The sequence below is a fragment of the Micrasema longulum genome, unplaced genomic scaffold (genome assembly GCF_059751315.1).
Source record: "Micrasema longulum isolate JH-2025_06_02 unplaced genomic scaffold, ASM5975131v1 h1tg000769l, whole genome shotgun sequence".
NCBI classification, from domain to species: Eukaryota; Metazoa; Arthropoda; class Insecta; order Trichoptera; family Brachycentridae; genus Micrasema; species Micrasema longulum.
In genome coordinates, this window is record NW_028277963.1 from 89,628 (window position 1) to 112,402 (window position 22,775).

Sequence of the window (22,775 nt, forward strand, 5' to 3'; positions counted from 1 at the left end):
ATCTTTGGAGACTAAACTGGAATTTTACCATCTTAGGGTTTCATCTCAAAAATCTAATTGATCCCAGGGTTCCAAAAAAATATTCGAAATATCTTTTAAAAAGTTTTGTTTCTAACTGAAATATAGCGATTTATTAAAATGTCGTCGATGATTGCATTCATTTGTGTGTTTTATATTATAATTCAAGTGCTAGATTAGAAAATATACCAATATGCTGATAATGAAGCATCCTGCACAAATAAAATTATGTAATAATTATTACTTATTCAGCTCAGTTCAGTAATTAAAGTACATGCAATACAAAATATAACAAAATAAGTATAAAATAAGTAAAAATAGCAAGAAAATATTCCTAGCAGCTTCACTACATACAAAAAGTATTCATTTAAAATATTATTATTAAAATGATTCGATTTTCATAATTTAATATTTATAGCATTACCACACATTCATGTTTTTTTTTTAAATGGATTCAAACTGTAACTCAGCTATTATTATGCCTAGTAATATTATGACTTCTCCCCCCCCAATCACAAAATTAACTGAACCACTGCCTGTTTGAAAATAAAACCCTATCATTGGTGAGTTGTTCATTAGTTCACTCTCTCAAATGCCTTTTTGGAAGAATATGTATAAACGTATCCGATAGTGGCACATAATTGAAAATAAGGAATTCATGACATTCATATATAAATTATTTGACCCAAGATTTTTTTCTTTTAAAACCGGTGGCTGTTCATATCAAAGTTAAATGATGCATAATAAAATGTTAAATGATGCATAATAATTATTTGAACTCGTCTAAAACATTACAGATTTAACAGTTTCATTTTATAAAATTTAAGCATCAAAAAAAGTGATTTTAAATTTATACATATTTTTTTTTTTTTTTTTTTAAATTTTTTTTTTTATTTATTTTTTAAAATTATTTTATTACTACTACCATCACGCCATTTCCCGGTAGGGGTTGGCAGAAAGAATGGACCGCCACACACGTCTATCCTGGCATATATTTTATTTGATTAATATTAACATACATTTTTACGCTTTTAACATTTAATATTCTTATTTTTACTAAAACTAAAATCCCCCCAAGCTCCTTTCTGTAGCTTGTTGGTGGAGATTTATATTTATATTATCTAAATTACAAAAACAATAAATTTACCGATATAATTATCAATACAGTTTTAATCTTATTTGGTTACTGTATTTGATTTATTGCTTAATCCTCTGAATCCTTTTTTTTTGTCCATCCCACATTCAAGAAATAAACATTTGCAAAGATACCTATTGATAAATACATTGCTCGGTAGGCGCAGTTGTTAGGCGGACAACCGTGAAACTGGCATCGCGGGTTCACTTCCCACTAGTTGGAAGAATGAATATTCAATTACGATTTTTTTATCAATTGGTCTGGGTGTTGTGGTGTATTCATAATTTCTTTTCGTATTCTCAATTTTCTGACTGCTGACACGCCTTTAAAACGGAGGTTTATCGGGTTATTCCTTTAAAAAAAGTATGGGAACTAAATTCCAATAGAATGGAGGTTTATTAAGGGGGAAACATTTTTGAGAAGGAAATATAGAAAACTAGGCGTTTACAGGGCTTATGACTTATCATTAGGCTGCCTACTTATAGTAATACGATCCTTATTCTACCACTATGCCTAGGCGTAACTTTATAACAGGTTTATAAGTAAGGCCCTATGTGATCTCCACCATTCTGACTTTGTTAAAGTATTTACTTTTCCTCAATTTGTTGAAATATATATATTTTTTATTATAGTTGTGAATTTTAGGTGAAAAATATTTTACAAACCCTTCTTTAGCTGAATGTAATAATTAAGGATAGTTATGTGTACTGTAAAACACTTGCGCTGTACTGAATAGCATTAAATAGTGGCAATCATTATTATTTCTAATCAATGTATCGTGATATTATGACTTTATTTTCTATTCAATTTAATAGGTTCTTAAAAATGTCACGAACACGTAAAAGACAGACCTCTTGTCACAGTTGGATAGTCGGCCAACTGTAAAACTAGCACCGTGGCTTCAATTCCCGCCAGACGCAAGTTTTTATTTTCTCACTTAGTCCGCGTGTCGTGGTGTAGTATTTTCTTAATGTTTTCCCTTTGCGTTATTTTATAAGTTCCACAAATAAAGAAGTTTTAAAGTTTTTGAAAAGAAGACATCCTCAAGGGTAATATCTAAATTCATTTTAAAATCCTATTTTCCGTACTTCACTAACCTTCCTCGTACAATTGCATTTTTATTTTATCGACTAGATAATTTGTAACGAGTATGTTTGATCGAACCCCGCTATAACGATCGCCTTTTCTTGTTGCAGAGATGGTCGAAGCGATGAAGAAGGTGGCGTCTTTGGACCTGGAGCTGACAGTAGAGGAGAGGAATCTCTTGTCAGTGGCGTACAAAAACGTCATCGGCGCCCGTCGAGCCTCCTGGAGAATAATATCCTCCATCGAGCAAAAGGAAGAAAACAAGGTAAACAAACTGTCTACATAATTCGAAATAGGCCGCAGCCGAAACATCTCGCCTGATCTGCATATCGCTAGCCCGAAGCACCAGTGAGATAAACCAGAAATTTCTATTTTGAGATACATATGCGGATATGTTAATAAATTTGAAAAATAATGTTTTTAAATAATAAAATGTTGAAGTCAGATAGTTCTACCTATGTGGAAATAAAGTATTCATAATCTACTAAAGAGATATCTCACTGTTGCTTTAGGCTAGCAACTTATTCAGTATCAAAACTAACCTAACATGGTTTTTTTTAGGGAATAATTCAGTAAACTAAGGAAAAATAATTGCTACGAAGCAAATCTAAACCCTGTACACATTATAAGCGAGGTAAAATAGTGTAACTCTTATAGTTTGAAATAAAAAATAAAAAAACCTTTTAAGATGTACTAATAATAAAATCCATGTTAATTTACATACTGATTTAATTTTCAACATATTTGTATTTCTGTGTCCGGGCAAATGAAGAATACAGTTCTATGTGTGAAATAAATCCAGAATCCTGGACGTGTGTTTTTGACTCGATGGCCACTGTCGGGTAAAACTGTGGAGTTATCTCCACTTCTTCAGTACTTTTACCCGAGATCCTGAGCTATCGAGTTGGAAATGCTCACCCAGGGTTCTCTTGGCCCGTATTCAATGGGAAGTTAACAGAGTTCTCTCCAATGACAAAGTTCGGTGCTATGGGAAATTAGATAAAATGTTTTCTTACACGGGGTAAATATTAGAGCATTTAATTTGATTGTATGGCAAAGTTTCTCAAAAATGGATGAAAAAATTATATTATTAATAAATTACTTCAAACTATAACACAAATTATTCCGAATCAATCAATGATAGAGTGTTGTGATAGATTTCTGGTTTCCGGGAAGCCGATTCACCATTAGCGGGACGCAATACAATACATTAAAAAAATTGCTGAAATTTCTCATTGTCTATAAAGTTCTTAAAAACTTCAGATTGTGACACAGGCCCTGGTTTTTTTCACATGTGGAACTCTATTCTTCACCTGCCTGGACTGGACATAGTAAATAGATGAAAATGTCTTTTTTTTTTCTTTTTTTTTTTAAATATTCAACACTTTTTTATTTTTTATTCACAATATACATATTTATGTAACATTTATCGAGACACAAATCCCAACTCCGCAGAACCAAAGTCCTGTGCCGAGTTGATATGAATATATGTTTAACACTAACAATATACATATCGTCATAATTATTATACAGAACAAAAACATGATACATAAACATATAAATACATGGCATATCAACATATAAAAGGACAAACAATGAAAAATCATTTGAAGGACATGAAAAAAAAAATATTGAAATAAACTGACTCAAATATTTGAAAAACCATCGAGTAGTTTCTCACTCGAATCCCTCCCGTCCTGAAACTTAAAAAAAAAATATTTTGTCCTTTCTAGAATTTATTAAGAATAACCCCCCCTTCTATCTTGTGAATGTTAGAATCAATTTTATAATTTAAAAAATAACCATTTTATATTTCAATCAAATTTGGAGTAATCCCCCACCTTAAACACAATTACCCCCTCCCTTATCCTTATCGACACCCACTAATTTGTTCACTGTTTCTTTTATGTATGTTTAGTTATAAAAATACCCCGAAGAAGGTAACAGTTGGTTACCGAAACTAGTTGGTAAAAATAAAGTGAGTGTATCAAAAAACAAAGTATAAGTTTTATTACTCCAAATTAAATTTAAAATGATACACAAAGTTATTGCAGAAAATATTAAAAATATTTTATATTTCATTTCTGGTTTTCAAAGCAAATAAATAAATTTGAATATACTGTCCCATTAAGTATGAGACTGATTGAATGTAAGTGCACAGGCTAAGTAATGCACTCGCGGCGTATTGAAATGACACTGTATATGTAGCCCTTAAAAAACAAAAGCAACTGTCATTATGTATGCAATATTAGTATTGTAAATCGTATAATTTTGGAAAGTATGTCAACTATAACTGACATTACCTTGACAGTGGGTACGTGATTATCCATTTTGGCAGGTTTTCAATTTGACATGTCTTATTTGTTCAGTTGTTTCTAAAAATAGTAGTTACTGATATAAAATCCTTCAATTGGAAATATGGAATGCACACTTGCTTTCTCTAATAAAGTTATTAATATAATTATCAATGGGACATTCTGCATATGCAAATAAAATATTAACAAATTATTTATTATATTATTCTTGACATTGAATTCTCAAGATAAGATTATCTTTTATGATGCTCATTATTACATGATTATTCCAGATTCTCTAGTTTATATTACGATTGAGTAATATTTTTTTTGAGATAGGGTTTGAGGAATAATGCCAAATTCAAATTTTTTACATAACTAACTTTATTTAAGTGGAAAAAAAAGGAAGCATTTGTTTTTGACTGACCGTCGTATAAAATATAGAACTTTGAACTCTGTTTATTAATGTGTTGTAAATATTATATTATACTATATAGTATCGTTAAAGTATGAACTGATTTTTTATTTTTTTAATAGTTGAAGCATTAACTTTGTTGTCAAACATTTCAATTTATGTTAGTCAATATTTGTACATAACCATTTACTGACCTTTCTTTGTCTACCTGTCTCAGTCGAGACACTAATTAGATAGTGGTAAGAAACAGGTACGTCTCGAAACTGGTAGATTATGTTTATGTTCAGTTTTATAGAAATATTTACTTGCGTGTTAGTATATAAAATGTCTACACATAAATAGATATTTTATGATTATCATATTAATTCAATTAATTAAATATCAAATAACTATTTTCATTTTTAATAATATTACATACAACTTGTCAATTCATTAAATTAAATAATTGATTGTATTCTTTATTGCTCTCCTTCCTTATCCTTATTTCCTGTATACATTTTGATGTTCCATTTAATTATTTAAAATCATATAAACAATAATTTTGTTACATTATTTTTCACTTCATATTTCAATTATTATTACAATTATGTTTTTGTGTTATATCATTGGTCAGCGTGTATTACCACCTAAAACCGCGTAAAAAATATATTACCATATGGGGGAGTTTTAACTGTTATTGGATGTTTCCTAATCATACGGTACGTGTGGAACCAATAGTAGGCGAGCTTTCCAAAGAAGAATGGTGCTGCGGATTGGAGTAAATAAAGTGTTAGATTTGATTTTAAAAACAGTTTACTGTCTCCCGGAAAAAGTTGATTTAGTAGATTGGCGGCGGTAATGCACGCCGACCGACGATATTCTATTGGTTTGACTGATTCTTTTTTTTTTTGTATACGGGTTGATGTTCGTAACTCCATAATATGTATTATATATATTTTTATAATTTTTTCAAGTATTCAATATTGTATCTTGCAAGTATTTTCTCTCTTTATATTTTTTGTTGTTAATTACTATGGATTAACCCAGGCACAGCCTCAGTTTAGTGAATGTGCAACTAATGTAAATTGAAATGAATAAACAAATAACCATTTGTGTTCTGATTAACATTGCTTATATTTCAGCAAAAGCTATGGTTTACTTCGGAAGAATCCCTGTAAAACAAAGTGCATACATTTGTACCATCAATAATCCATAACTTACATTTTTAAAGCCTTTTCTTTTATCAGAAAAATACACTAGTTCACCGTAAACATACAAAATTACAATAAGTTTGTTTGTCATGGGATAAAACTGATTTTGATAAATATTTTTACATTTTATAATTAAATCTAAATCTCCGATATTTATAAAAAATCGTCATGGTGAAAAGGGCTATTTAAATATGTAAAGGTATATGGAATAGTTGTATATAATATGCACGAACAAATATTAAATCATATTTTTTTACAAAATGTAATAAATCTATTCTAGGGCGCTGAAGAAAAACTATCAATGATCCGAGCTTACCGTAGTCAAGTGGAAAAAGAACTTAGAGACATATGCTCCGATATCCTCGGTGTATTGGATAACCACCTCATTCCATGTGCAACTAGTGGCGAATCTAAAGTTTTCTATTATAAAATGAAGGTAAGTTCTCAAACCCACCATTACACTTCACGTAACACAACATATAGTAATGTATTATGGGTTTACTGGTCTATGACCTGCCATTGACTGATTCAAGTGGCTTACAAATGTAACATTTATCATTCTGCCTATCTTTGAGCATCCGTGTTTCATCAAAATTCCATCTGTTGATTTTGTGAAGTTAAAGAGCTGAAACCTTTATTGATGAGGATGAGAGACTGAATTATTTCCTATAATATGAAGTATATACACCACTTCAGTGAGATTTACATTTGTATAAATTTATGTCAAATAAGTACCAACTCAAGTATGAACATTTAAAAGATAAATTTAGAAAAATATTTTAAAAAGAATTTCAAAACCAATAAAATAAAGTTTTCTTAAAAAAATTAAAGTATTATCGAACTGGGGTAAAAACTTAAAATGATAGTTTTGTGTTGCTGGACGATGTTGTTGTCTACACATCAGCTACACCATTATGCTCATTACCGAGATGAGGCCAAAGATATTTTTAGACTCGGAACAAAATCAATTAATAAATATGTTCTTCATCCATAATAAATTAATTATCAATTTATATAATCATTTCATATTGAAATAATGTTTTACAAAAATTTTATAGTTTTTCAATTATTTTCATTTTTGACCCTTAGCGTGTTTAGCCTTAGTTTCGTAAGTCAATTCATAACTCATATACGGTAAACTCTCAGTAATTCGCCACCCTAAAAACCGGGCAAGCGTTCAATTAATGAAAACAGCAGATCATAGTACATATCTGCTTACAAAGTATGATAAAATTTTTAATAAATATAGTTTTCACTGCGGAATCATCTGTGTGTGGATTTGATTATGTTTGCTGTTGTCTGTTGACAATAAATTATTGTCTTCATCCTCGGAATCCCAGCCTCTTGTTATATTTATGAGCTCGTCGTCAGTAAGAAGAGGCGCACATTTCTCAGTACTTTCGTTATCCATTCTTGTGAAACGTTTGCGTTAGTTCTGAGTTTTCAATAGCATGTGACAGAATACTGAATTTGACGTAAAAATACTGGCAAAAAATAGAGCCTGATTTTATGCGTTTAACTAGTAAAAATAACGGCGGATAATCGAGCCACGGATTACTAAGAGAGTATCTCTAACACAATCAAAATACAAACTAACACTCTTCTGCTAACTATTTTGACTTCTCAAAACATATTATAATACTTAACTTAAGTGTTATGAATTATGAGATGATTTATTTTTTATTCACTTTAATTGATTGTATGTCTAAAAATTCATGCAATTAAATTGAAAGGTTGAAAATATGAATTAGTTGAAGTATGAGCCCATTGCAGGTGAAGTGAACTAATTGACATTTAAAAGGTTAAGTAAACTCATTGCTTATGTATTACATTTCTGTAATCAGTATAATTACTAAACCTCTTTATGTCATTATTATGATCATTATCTTTTAACATAAAAAAAAAAACAAAATATGTATATAAAGACACATAATCAAAAGATTCGGATTCAAAATTTAATAAAAACTTTTAAGTTCTCTACAGCAAAGTATGTAATAGTTATAAGTAATAGATTGCAGATGAGCACTTTACATAGCGCATGTCGATATACGAGGGTATTATTTAAATTAGTGAAAATTATTGAGGAAGTTCATTGCAATTTATTAATACTGGTCTCGAAGGCGTTGCACAAGCAATAGATCCATCTCACTGGTTATTCCTAATAAGTGGATTTTAAGTATTACACAGCTTTTATTTCCAAAATACATCCCAACCTTTGTCGAATATTATCCATGAAGCAAATCTCGTATTCTTTTGTATATTTTATCATTATTTTCCTACAGTTTGATTACCCTTTTCATGTAAAAATTATTGAATATCATTATAATAGCATATTTCAATATACCTTGACTCACGAGAAATGAATTTCCAAACATATTTTCTAACTCTAGACAATGAAATCACTCTTTGAAATAATTATTTGCATAAAATATGTATTAAAATTGTTTCCAAAATGTACAAACACACTTTTTCAATGAAAATAAAACAACTTGAAATTATAAAATTTAAGTACTTGCGCAATAGAGTGGGCCTATGATGTATGATGTTTTTTATTTTTTAGACATCAAAGTGAAAGGGGTCTAAAAAGTTGTGCAAAACAATGTGCAACTCACGCCCTTAAATGCTTATTTAATAAGGTTTAATGCACATTATGAAATTTAATTTGACTGATTTTCTTACTTAAATATGAAATGATAGCTGGTGCGCAAATTTTTTTTTCTTCGAATACTTCAAGCTCTGGTTGAGGGCCAAAAGTAGTATCAAATATTTTTTTTTATTTTTTTTTGCATTCGGAGTTATCCAAAAGGCAACTTTTTAGACCCCTTTTATTTCAAAATTTGGAAGAAAAAAATTATCAGCCCACCCTATTGTGCTATGTTCAATATTGTTTATTGCGACAAAACATTATTTTTTGTAAACCTATGAGCGATTCAAATAAATTAAATTATGTATGTACTCACATTTTTAGTGAGGTATTTATTGGTTTAAGATAGTATATCCTACAAACCACGCCACATTGGCCATAATTAAGATGATTAATATAAGTTATAAACACTTATCTATAAGAATGTTCTGAGAAACTCGTTTTGGGTAAATTAAAATCTTCAATTTTAAACATTTTAATAAAAATTATCGCATAAATTCTGCGATTTCCATTTTCAAATAATTGATATTAGCATTTTGTTTAAAATTATTTCAATATATGAGGCGCTGAGGCCAAAGGAACTTAAGTGACATTTAAATAGTTTTTGGCAAAATGGCTCATACAAATTTGGCTCTAATGTTTTTCTGGCATAATTATTTTGTGAAACATTAATTTAGCTATTCAGATTATTTTGTTTGTTCACTTAGTTCTCAGCTTTAATATTGGCTCTTTAGCTTGCCTAGCGCATCCAACTACATACTCTGATTATATTGATGTCAAATGTCGCTTAAGCTCCTATGGCTCTAAACACAATCTCTTCTTTTTTCAAAGTGTTGTCAACTAGGTATTCTTAAAAAAAAACTTGATGCATTTGTTTGTAGCTAGCTAGATAGCTGGCCAGTTTAAAGCCAAATTTGATCCATTTCAAAATATTATAACCCAATGATAAATTTCTAGGGAGACTACCACCGTTACCTAGCAGAGTTTGCGACGGGCAACGACAGGAAGGAAGCAGCAGAAAATTCCCTCGTGGCGTACAAAGCCGCCAGCGAGACCGCCATGACAGAGCTCCCCCCCACCCACCCCATCCGGCTTGGACTTGCCCTCAACTTCTCCGTGAGTATTATTAATCCACCCGGCAATATTATGTAATCAGATTGCATCCTGACCTTTTTACAACAATTCACAATAATTCATTGAAAAAAATACAATACCTCGCAATTCACAACTGCTTAGCTCGGTTTCCATTTATGCATAAATGCAACAAAAAATTTCGGCTTTGTTTTGTTGATTGAAGACATTGCAAAATATTACCGAGATTATTGGAAAACTGTTGACTACACTAAGAATGGGATTTTTGTTTACTGAATTACAAAAATGTTTGCTTTGAGTTTATGAATGCTATTTCATTAGTAAAAGCATTTAAATACTGCCTGAAAATTGCTTTGGCAGGTCAAGTTTGATCCAGGCTCGTATTACAATGGAAAGGTAACAGTTATCTTCAATTTGATCTGATTAAAAAATAGATAAAAATATGCATAGATTTTTTTTTCCATGCATGTTCATTTACAGATTACCAATGAAGATAGATACTTTAAATTTTCAAATACAAACACATTTTTGTCCATAAATATCAACTTTACTTTATAGATAGACAGTTAAAGATAACTCTCGGGGCCCTGGGCTGGTTGGAAATTGAAATTGAAAGAGATCGCTCTGTTAGCGTGTATTTAGTACGTAAATACGTGCTAAACATGCATTTTCTACGCGCTCTTTAGCGTTCAGAATACCGCCCCTGGTATTGTGTTAAGTGCTAATACTACGACGTTCTAAGCATAAATGATTTAACGAGCACTAAATAAATAGTCCAAATGCTTCTTTTATTATTTTTTAATGTATTTTACTGTTCTTACATTGTAATATCTATCCCTATGAATTGTATAAACAGACAATGTCCATAAATAATGTAATTTTCTCTCAAATGCATGCATTATTGCGGTTCCGTTCATTCCAGACGTATTTGATGTAGAAATGCGCACGGTTGATGGATTTTGTCTTAATCTCGTATGGGATCGAGCTTTCTCTCATAAGTTAATTTCAACTCTGTATCCATTCTCTCATATATTGCAAATCCATTTATAGAAACTCTGTATTATTAACAAGTTGATAAAATGACGTGTTATATAATTATGTTTCAGGTATTTTACTATGAGATCTTAAACAGCCCCGACCGAGCGTGTCGGCTAGCGAAGGCCGCATTCGACGACGCCATCGCGGAACTGGACACGCTCTCGGAAGAAAGTTACAAAGACTCCACTCTCATCATGCAGCTGCTCAGGGACAACCTCACGCTGTGGACCTCGGACATGCAAGGAGACGGTGAGTAGATTGCGGGGTGTGGAGATGGTCGCGCCAGCGCGACGCGCAGACGATGACTGACGTGTGCCCTTCTTGTTGTTGCAGGAGAGACGGAGCAGAAGGAGACACAGGACGCAGAAGACCAGGACGTGTCGTAATGCAGCGGGCATAACTCTACAGAAACACTTAGCTTAAGGCCCCGCCCCCAGTGCCAGTGTAAAGATATTACATCATGGACTTTACCTCTCGGAGGCTAACTATAACAAATTTCATAAACAGGCAAACCATACTTATAGGAAACAAATATATATAATCTGGATTATATATGTAATGTTGGTATGTTTCTGTAATGTCGGTGTTGAACATTATCCCCGGATGTCGCATAAAGGACACCTTATTGTTTGGACCAGTTTTGATTTGTGAATTGAATTCTCTGGGATAAACCAACGCGACTGCGTGATAGTTCAGAAGGGGAGCTAGTAAATTGTTGTTAACCTAATGTCATACAACCGCTTGCGACACTTTTCTACAAATGTTTCAGTATGTAAATTAACAGCTTGTTCTCTTTATTTCCAAAGACAAGTGGAGAAGCAAAACATTGTATCAATTTTTTCAGTATTATGATAGTGTAAACATTTTAATTGTAATGTTTAAATGTTAGGATTGTCTTTATTTGTATATGGTTTGTAGGACACGGTTGGGTTTAGGTTGTATGTTGCTGTGTCTGTATCTGTATCGTGTCCCCGCGACGTCCGAGCCTAGCAGCGCGTGCGCCCTCGACGAGGGAGTCCATCGGGTGGAAGCTTCCTTTGCGCTCTGTATACATGTGTAGGTATCTAGCATATCAGCTCATATTTTATCCAATCATTCCCTGTAGAAATATGTGGACTTGTGTATACTGAAATTTATTCAATACATGTGTGAATTGATAGTGTTAAAAAAAGTTCATAAATAAATACAAACTTTTTTTTACATATTGGAAAAGTTGTTTTTTATGAGGAGCAGTGCCCCCTTCTGATCTGTCCCAAGGGCGCGGGCGGGGGGGGACAGGGGAGGCTGGACATTCCCCGCCGCACGCCCCCTCTCCCTATTGTCACTAGCTTGTGTATGTGTACGTCTGTTCAGTGTGCAAGTGTTAGGGTGTGTGTGTGCCAGCGACGAGGGAATACCAGAGTTGGGTGTGGAGGGAAGGAACCCGATGGACACCTCTCTCACCACTCATTAAACATTCACTTTTCTTACTTTGCTGTAAATGGTAGAAAATACACTTATTTTCCTTTACCTCTGTTCTGATTCCGAAATTCATTCGCACTTAAATTAATAAATAAAATACAAACATACATTTGTTTCATTTCTTTTTTGCTACAGATCTGCTCCGACATAAACTATTGTAAACCACGCATTTACCGAATTCTGGACTGCATGTGTAAAATCACCCGAGCATACATTCCTGATTTATATGAATCTACAAACGTTTGCGTGACTGTTTAATAAAAACTAGAGAATAAAGGAAAGTTGGTGATTTTGTATATGCTAAAAGTCCAGATATTTTGGCATATGCGAAATCATCCTATATTTAATCTTTCCTCAATTTTGTACGAGACTACAAACATTACAATTTATTTTGTAATGTACAATAGTTTATGTAGGAGGTTCCGAAAAATGTTACTAATGGATAATAATCTTAAGAATTAATATTTAAATGATATGTTTATGTACTCAGCTTATTGTAAAAAATAGTCTGTTCTGAATTGTTCCCATTTTCACTTTTCATTTTTTTTTTACAATATTTTAGTTTCCTGTAAAATGCATTCCTTACAAAATTTGTAAATAAATTATTTCATTTTATTTTATCCTTTATTTTTTTATATCATTCTAAAAAAATACAATACGGCGATGTATTCCTACACAAAATTTCAGGCACCAAGATTCCATTTTATTCAATTAGTGTAATATGTAAGTGTGAAAGTGGAAGATAGCAAGCAATAAGCTCATGTGACAGTCCATCCTCTACCCACCTCTACGGAAATGATGTGATCGTAGTAGTAGAAGAAGGCTCCTTTAATTTAATAGCCAAAAATGTTTTCTTTCATGCACGGGGGATTTCGGGTTCAATTCCTGGTGAAGTCACAATAATTACATGTGATTTTTTGAAAGACAATGATTTTGTTGAACAGTGTCTTGAAAACGAGGATGTATAGTTCTTCCTAAAATTAGATTAAAAAATATTTTCTTAGATACAATAAAAACATAATTATTAAATTCTATGGCAAGCATTCACTGGCGAGATTATTCTAAAAATAAAAAACATTCATATTTAAAACTTTCAATTTCAAATCCACTTTTTGTAACATCAGTAAATAATTATTGTCGATTGCTCAGTTAGTTTGCTAATCATATTATAAGTGCCTGTTGCCGGATTGTCGTCCCGTGACTGATGTTGCTGACGTTAGGATCTGAGGTTCGAACCCCACCCTACCACAACCTGTTTTCCATTGTCTAATAGCGAGGTTATTTCCAACCCATTGAGAATGGCCTCTGGAAACGACCCGTTACCCCCTCGCAGTATGCCTACCCGGATTGAACTAGGAGCCTGGCGAGCCGAGAGAGCACTGACCGCTAAGTCAACCTCAATAGCCCTAAAAAGGACATTCTAATGGGCCTGTATAAGCTCATTAAATTAAAATCCAAAACAAAAATAATTAATACAATATAAGATAGCGGCTTCCAGCGTAATCGTAATAGGCCCCAATATTAACACATTGTCGTCGGGACACGGCATTTGCCGTTTTTCGCGGACTGTCGGTCAACCGCGGGACACGGCAAATGCCGTTTTTGTCGACTGTCGGTTGTTGGCGGGAAACGGCATTAAACGGGTTTGTTATCAGCGTGAAATAAAACGCCTTGAAGGGTGATTTGCTACCTGGGGTGCTAGGCGACAGTCTGTCGACGTTATTTGAGATGCCTTGTCCGGATTGGCTAGTGTGCCACTTGTAAAGGCGTCGCCAGAAATCTAGAGTTTTATGCGATCTCAATCTCCAGTTTAGTTTGAGTCATTTCACGTATTGGACTATTTTTCATACCGCTCGCACTGTTTTGTTTACTGTTTGGTATTTTCTTATTTGAATATATTAGCATTGTATAGGACGTTACCCCTACAAAAATGTCTTTACAAGCCAATGATAGTGACGATGAAGTGTATGCCGACAATTTATCTAATTGTTCATGGAATGATGACATTGAAGAGTTGTCAGACAAAGAACCGAGTGATGATGAACAAATACCAAGACCTAGAATGTTTCACCGTCGCACTATTGAAAGTGATTCTGATTCGGAGACGAGCTCAGATGAGGATGTGGACGAGTGGTCATCGTTTGATAATCCTCCAGTTCTGGAATCGTTTTTAGGCCGCCGCGGTTTGAATTCAAATGTCCATTGTCCTCAAACTGTAAGTGATGCGATAGAGTTATTTATCGGTGATGATTTGTTTGAATATTTTATAAACGAATCTAATAGATATTACCACCAAAACTTTAATAATTACAAATTATATAAAAAATCGGGAAAGTGGAAAAATATTACTTTGAAAGAAATGAAAAAGTTTTTGGGGCTGATTATTTTGATGGGACAAGTTCGAACGGATATAAGGGACGAGTACTGGTCTACTGAACCAACAACCGAAACTCCTTATTTTGCTAAAACGATGTCCAGAGACCGGTTTCGGCAGATATGGAAAGCGTGGCATTTTTCTAACAATGAAGAAATCATAGATAGTTCCAACCGATTATGCAAAGTAAAACCAATTATTGACCACTTTTTACCTAAATTTATTTATTTTTGATGATCAAATGTCAAATATGATTTCTTTGAAAATTTCGATCGAAAATATTATTTGGTTTAGAAATTGTGTCAATTTTAAGAAAGCGATATATTTTTGCGCTAATCGCGAAAAACACCCGCTATAGGCTAGAGTCTATTGTTCGAAGCGCCCGACTACAATGTGTTAAAATATTGGGGTAAATCATAAGAATGCAAATATATATTTTTTTATTTTGAAACATTTTTTATTGTTGAACTTTTTGTACATAATTTAAATTGTACATTGGCGGGCTCTTTTTCTTCCTAATACAAACCATCGCGCCGTTTCTCCGTAAGGGTAGGCAGAGAGGATAAAATGCCACATCACTCGATCTTTGCATTCAGATCTCGCTTACTCTACATTCGTACATCTTCTCATTTATGCACGCCGATTATTCTGACTTTTAATATGTCCGTCTTCAAGTATTTCTTGGGTTTGGTCATGCCATGTCTTTCTCGGTCTTCCTCTATTTCTGCACCCATTAAAATTCACATTGTAAATATTTTTGGTTGTTCTTTCGCTGTCCATTCGCTCTACATGTCCAAACCAGCTCCGACCTCTTTTTTGTCGATAATGCTTATCTCAGCATTGCATGATGTACGAATTTTAACATTTGTGCATCTACATAGTTTTATCACACATTTGCCTGAGAGATTGCATTTCGACAGCATTCAGCGTACTTTCATCCCTGTTTTTCAAAGTCCATACTTCGCTCCCATACATCAGGGTCGGGACCAGGACTCCAATGTGAACTGCTTATTTCGCCTCTTTCTTTCTTTCTTTCCATTTCTTCCAACCAACCATTAAAATAACATTGGTCTTCATATTATTTAAGTTTCATAGCGTTTTCAACAGAAAATAAAAAAAATTAAAAACTAAAGATCTACAAAATAATCGTATCAATGGATTTAAAATGAGAAGCTCACGTCACGTCTATTGCCAAGAAAGCCAAGTGAATCATTTATTTGATTAAAAAGGCATTCCAAAATATTTCTCCAGAGATCTTTCTTAAAATATGCAAGACCTATGTAAGACCTTTATTGGAATATGGATATCAAGTATGGAGTCCCTACTTCACTGAAGACATCGAGCTATTGGAAAAAGGCCAAAAGTGTGCTACAAAAATCCCCAAATTACCCAAAAGGATGCCTTACCACGGTAGATTAAAAGCACTAGGACTTGCATCATTGTAAGAACGACGGAAGAGAGGGGACTTGATAGAAACTTATAAGATACTCAATAATTACTATCACTGCCCCCTGCATGAGATTTTTTAATTAAATCCCAGCACAAATTTAGGGGGTCATAACTGGAAGCTCTATTTTCCCCAATTCCACCTCAATCTCAAGAAAAACTTCATTTCTAGCAGGGTAGTTTCAGACTGGAATAAATTACTAAGTATTAGTTGTCCATTCCATTTTGGTCAACCAGTTCAAAAGCCTTTCTTTTTTAAGGAAGAAGAACTTGGACAAAAAGCAGTACACGAGATAAAGGCGCATCAGCAAAGGCTAACAAATAATAATAATAATAAAAAAATAAGTAAGTGGACATTGGTACTCAAAAAATGCTGAAAATACTATTAATTAACAAAAAAAAAAACATTTTTTATCTACATGGATGCGTAATAAGATGATGAATATATTGGCATTCAAACTCAATCTTGCTAAAAATGGTCTATTGAACATACAAGAACTAGGGCTAGATAATTGGATTTAGTTATGCAGAAAGCGTCCAACCCTCAAAATGAGTAATGCCTGTTTTGATAGCATACTACGATATTTATTATAGAAATAAAAGATAAGTGATCGCGACATCTTCGAGGGGCTCGTAACTCACATTCTAGCTATCACTGTTATATTAACTTTAAAAACGTCCAATTGGTTTGAATGTTTTCTGCTGCTTTTTTAAAAAATATATTGAATTTCTTTAATTAACAAAAAAGTATGGCACTTTGAGCTTGGACATTTTCGGCACATAAAGATATATAGTATGCTATCAAAACGGGCATTAAACTCATTTTTAGCATTTTGAGGATTGGAAACTTTCTGCATAACTACGTCCAATTTTGTATCTGATTGTTGTACTTTCCAAACGCCACACAAAATATTGAATATAACTAGATTAAAAATCTTGTGCAGATAACTGGTGACTAAAACATGGTGATTTTACAATAAATTATTTATTTTCCGTAAATGGCATAAATTGCATTTAACACACATTCATCTGAACGGTTTTTACACGCTTTCACGACACAGACATTTTGGTTAATTTTAAATGTCAAGCTCACGTAATACCCGGCCCCAGGTCCAAGAATGACTAAATATGCGTTAGGCACCAGTTAAGTGTCATTGTTTTTGAGGGCTCAGAGTGCGTATTAATAGGTCAATGGAGATGGTGAAAAAATTCCTTTAAAAATTCCAAAAAAAAATTAAATTATTTTAGTATTCGTATGTTGGTATAGTGAGTGTCCCGACGAAGAGACAGGTATGTCTTGAAACCAGTAGACTAAAAAAGTCTGTAAGTGGTTATATACTAATATTTACTAACATAAGTCAAATGTAGTGAGTTTGGTGAAGTAAGGAACATTATCATATCGACGTGCCCTTTACCTACAAATCAATCGTATTTGCAAGAGTCAGCTTGTAAAGTTTTTTCACCATAATTTGAAAAATAATAAACCTCTTTATCTGAATGAGGAAGTTCGGTGGTTTTTTTTCAATTTTTATATATCGTATTATCAGCTCTACGATTTTTTAAAGTTTTGTATTTATGAAATAACTCTCCATGTGACGTCAGAGGTTCATTTCTGCTTATTCTCATTCAGTTCTCTCCATTGGTCCAGAAACGGCAAGCAGACTGGAAATCTTCCATAGCTCCATATTATAGGTTGATTCACATGAACCAGTGCCATCATTCAAAGTAGTGCGTTTTATAACAATATTTTTTATTATTTTTTCGTACATTTTCAAGAAACTTTGCCGTACAATTTAACGCTCTAACTTTTACCGCGCGCAAGAAAACATTTTTTGTATCTAATTTTCCGTAGGGCTTAAGTTCCTCATTGTTTACATCTATAAATTATGTTTTTTTTTTTTAATCATAGACAAATATCTCGAAATCGTCAAAATAGTAGTTGAGAGTACTTCACATATGGCACGTCGATATTAATGTTTTTCAGGGTGATATGCATTACAAAATATAATTTATAACAAACAGCACCCTTGAGGTGATTTATTATAAACATATATCGGCCCATTATTTGAAAACAGCATAATAGTATTACAAACGATGAAGTAGTGAGGCCACTGGTGCAGCATTTCTCTTTGTGAAATGTATTATTTTATCTCATGAAATAACTTATATTTTCATATAAGTTACTAATTCTAACTACTTGGTTCACTTCCACTTATTTGTTCAACCAATTAGCGCTTTCACCCTCTAATGGGCATCTTCAGACTGGTTATTGTATATACAATTTGGGTTAGCTAGTTGTAATTTAAATTGCACCATACTATGAGCAATGTTGATCTAAGATTTGTCTCGTTTTGTTTGTGACTATTGGTAACAAAATTTATATATAGAACATAAAACTATGTTTCAAGGGCAATAAAATAATGGTACACAATATGCACGATAAACATATAAGACTTCGAGCTAAACCATTCTAATATATCTTCATCCCACACTGTTTGTGGCGAAGGGATCTATAAAAAACCGGAAGATCTATCGCAAAGAATTCCAAGTTATGTGACAAATTGACTAATCTACACACAGAACATTGTGGTATAAAAACAAAACTTGCTCTTAGAAGCAATCGCAGACTATGAATAGATAATTACTGTTTCAAAGTGATAATACGAAGGACTCGAATGATAATTTTATTTATTTATTTATTGTGGATAACTTATATAGCGCCATTTTCGTAATAAAATACCTCAAGGGCGCTTTACATGGTGATTCTACTGTTAAGTTAATTTAATTGAAGCTTTAAATTTGTAATTTGATTAAAATAATTTATTTTGTTGTCACGTGCTACGGATTTATTCAAATGATTTAGAGAACAAGGGGGTTTTAAGTTTTTTCCGAAACATCACTTCACTTTCACAGCCTCGCACCTCTGCTGGGAGAGCATTCCATGCCATAGGGCCTGCGACCGCAAATGCGCGCTCACCAAATTTAGTGCGCTGTTTGCGTAGAGGTATAATAACTTTTCCTCTCGCCGTAGACGTAGCTGATCTAAGCGTGAGACGCCTGTCAGCTAGTTCATCTGGAATGCATAGTTCCCTTAGATATTCCGGAGCCGAGTTGTGCAGTGACTTATACATAAGCCAACAGAGTTTGTATTCGACCCTCTGTGGAAAACGTAGCCAGTGTAGTTCCCGAAGTAGTGGAGTGATATGACTGAACTTAGAGATTCCGAAAATAAGTCTCGCTGCGGCATTCAATACAGATTGTAGGCGAGTCATTTTGTTCATTGGTAGACCTGCATAGATACCATTACAATAATCGACTCTAGACACTACAAACGCATTTATTAATTGACGGGCGGCATCAACCGGCAAATTTTTGCGTATGCATTTAATTTGTCTCAGCTGGTAGAAGCATGAACTTATCGTTCTACTAATTTGAGCGTCAAGAGATAGGTCAGAATTGAGTAAAACTCCCAGTAGTTTAACGGTGGGTAAAACGGCACTCCCTACATTGGGTAGAGCCGTATCCTGGATCAAATTCTGTCGTCTGGCTGAAGCCACCCACAGTTGTTCAGTTTTTGATGGGTTTAATGTTAGTCTGTTTTCAGCCATCCAGTTTCCTATTTTCTTGATGCATCCATCAATTAAATTGACAAGCACACTTCTCTCGCCTGGTTTGCAATAAAAATAAATCTGCGTATCATCTGCATAGCAGTGCGACCACAATCCACATTCTTTGATAATGTTCTCTATATCTTTAGTGTAAAGGAGATAGAGAAGTGGTCCGAGTACTGACCCTTGAGGCACTCCTGTAGACACCCGAAAGTTGGTTGAGCTTTTACCCTGGAACACGACTGCATATTCTCTTTTATTAAGATATGAACTGAACCACATATGTGCCTGATCACGGATACCATAAGTTTTCTCCAGACGTTCAAGCAAAATACAAAATTTACAAGCAAACAAAGCAGCAAGTATTTTTTTTAATGAAAACAATAAAATTAAAATTAACAACAGGGATGAAGAATACCTTAAATAAGAGAATATGGAACTCTAGGCATTTACAGGGCTTATGATCATCCCTGTTGTTATTTGTTAATCTTAATGACTCCCGAGGGGGTGAAATCCAGTCCTATGTCTACGAATATTTGGACAAACTCAAATATTGTAAGAAAACAATAAAAACGTACAATAATTGCAAGACAAACATTAGAAAAATAATATATTTAAATTAAAAAATAATATTTAAAAGATCAGTTGCCTTATTCTGTAACTAATTCATTTTGTAAATTCATTCGTATCGTATGAGAGGGAACGAGATCAAAATACGATTTTGATTGCGTTTGAGTGAGATGGATATATGACGAACAAACGAACTTACGAAACGAAATTGTGACAGTATAAGCCCGCAGAAAGGGAAGAATAATAAAATACATACAAAAATACTTGAAAGTGCTGGACCTGATTATATCTGAAACCACAATAAGTAAAATTACATTTGTTTTCTTGTCATAATTTCGCCCAAAACGGAAGTTAAGAAGGGGGTGAATGATTTTGCAAAATATGCTAATGATCCTGGTTTATGCAGATTTATTTCATTTTTTAAAATGCTCATAATAGCAGTGAAACTTGATTTAAGATTGATGGAAGGTTGGAAAGGAAAATTTGACGCGACAAGTTTTTATCAAAAGTTGCTGGAATCTTGTTACGACAAGTTTGAAGAGACAAGTTTTTGTCAAAACTTGCTGGAAATTTTTTATGTCAATAACGGTATTTCTGAATCCGAAAGTCATAGAATGATGATCAACGCATTGCCATATACATTAAAATATGGAGAGAATTATTTTTTATTTAAACAGTTATATTTAATGCAAGGACTTTTATACAAGATCGATTTTTTTTGCACCACAACAGGCCGTGAGGCCCAATTACAGTAATAAAAAACAGCACGGTACACCTGGTCATAGGAAAAATCATATTTAATTTTTGTGTTCTCACCGGGAATCGAACCGAGAACCTTCCGCGTGTGAGTCAAATGTCTTAACCACTACACCACAGAGGCCGCCGAATTAAATTCGTTATTTTAAAACAGTGGTTAATTCCAAATAAAATTCAGGTTAACACTTCTCCAGTCATAGAAAAATCACCGTTTTACTCTGGGAATTATTCATTATGTGTAGATTGATGTAGATCTAGTGCGTAGTGCTGCCGATAAATTAGTATTAATCAGGCTTTTCTATTTGGGTGATTTTTAATACTTTTAACATTGTTTAAATATTAATACTCAGTTTAAAGGATAAACTATTGATATGCCTCCGAGGAAAAAACAACCAAAATGAGTTTATTTAGAACTGTCATCCGACAAAACTGCCTTGTCCAAAGTTCTTTTGAGGTAAGTTTGAATATATTTTGCCATCATTAATATCTCATCCACTGCATAATGCTAACAACAGTTTCAACCGATTAATTATTAAATATCACAAACATTATACTATTATTGAATTGAATTGATTGAATTTTGTTTTATTTACAGAACGAAAAGGCTGTTGATAATATATCGATATAATAAACCAATACTTTAACCCCAGAGGCTCTTATACTTCACAAAAGTTCACAGATGGAAGAGTTGAGGAAATGAAGATGTTTAAGCATAGGCAGAACGCTTAATGTTACACAGTTTGTAAAGTGGCCATTTCAACCAGCCAATGACAGTACATAAGCCCAGTAAATACCTAGACTTCCATATTTCCTTCCCAAAATGTTTTCCCTTTGATGCAACAAATTTTTATTTGAATATCGGATACTTTTTACCGTGAGAAATCCCGCTAGTCGAAAAGCTAGTAAGTCATAAAACAGTTTTATTTATTTGTTTCAGAGTTGAGAGACAAAAGAATGCACCGGACTCTGATCTCCAGTCAATTGACATGAATTATTTGACATCACATCATCTGACATCACATCAACTGACTTTCTTGGCAAAAATAGCCCGTATTTTTATTATTTATTCTAAATAAATATACTGAGTAATAATAACAAGATATTTTATTTAATATTAATATTTTTAAGAAGCTTCGTGTTTTTTGTTTTTTTTGGATTGTGTTTTTTTCTGTTTTTTTTCTGTTTTTTTTTGTTTTTTGTTTTTTTGTAAAAAACAAACATCATGCAAGTTTGTTGGATGGTAACTAGGAAGTTTGCTTTAAACTTGCCTCAAGTTTACAGAGTTGCAATCTCAAACTTGGGTCAAGCTTGAACTCTTGATACTTCAAACTTGATACAAGCTTGAGGCAAGTTTAAATTGCCATCTGGGAATGTTTAAAAAAGCATTATCATGAGCATTTTGCTGTTCCAAAGTAAGGATCTTAATTATTTACACAGCATCCATTGCTAGAAAAGAAGAGACAGGAAAAACTCAACCATAAAAATAAACATACTAATTTTATAAATATTTTAATTGAAGGAATTTGCCATGTTTTTTCAATCACATTGTTGTTCCGAAACAGCAGCAAAACACCACAGATTATTCAAAGCTATATCTTATCAATTTTAGTTTTACGGAAATATTACAAATTCAAGTGTTCAGTTTTTG

General features: G+C 33.1%; 1 protein-coding gene and 1 long non-coding RNA gene across 2 annotated transcripts in view; one reads left to right on the forward strand and one right to left on the reverse strand.

Annotated features, from left to right (window-relative positions):
• Positions 1 to 12,478, forward strand: part of 14-3-3epsilon (tyrosine 3-monooxygenase/tryptophan 5-monooxygenase activation protein epsilon) — a 51,899-nt gene extending 39,421 nt beyond the window's left edge. The window contains exons 2-6 of the mRNA XM_088230465.1: positions 2,350 to 2,504; positions 6,419 to 6,574; positions 9,740 to 9,898; positions 10,981 to 11,161; positions 11,246 to 12,478. Coding sequence (XP_088086591.1) covers positions 2,350 to 2,504; positions 6,419 to 6,574; positions 9,740 to 9,898; positions 10,981 to 11,161; positions 11,246 to 11,298 — 704 coding nt within the window. The 3' untranslated portion in view covers positions 11,299 to 12,478. The remainder of the gene's footprint in view (positions 1 to 2,349; positions 2,505 to 6,418; positions 6,575 to 9,739; positions 9,899 to 10,980; positions 11,162 to 11,245) is intronic.
• On the reverse strand, positions 11,245 to 20,955 carry LOC148279082 (uncharacterized). Its single transcript, XR_015822987.1, has 2 exons — positions 20,628 to 20,955; positions 11,245 to 13,347 (listed from the first exon to the last, which is right to left on the reverse strand). It is a non-coding gene; the product is annotated as an uncharacterized LOC148279082 (long non-coding RNA).
• Positions 20,956 to 22,775: the final 1,820 nt, after the last annotated feature.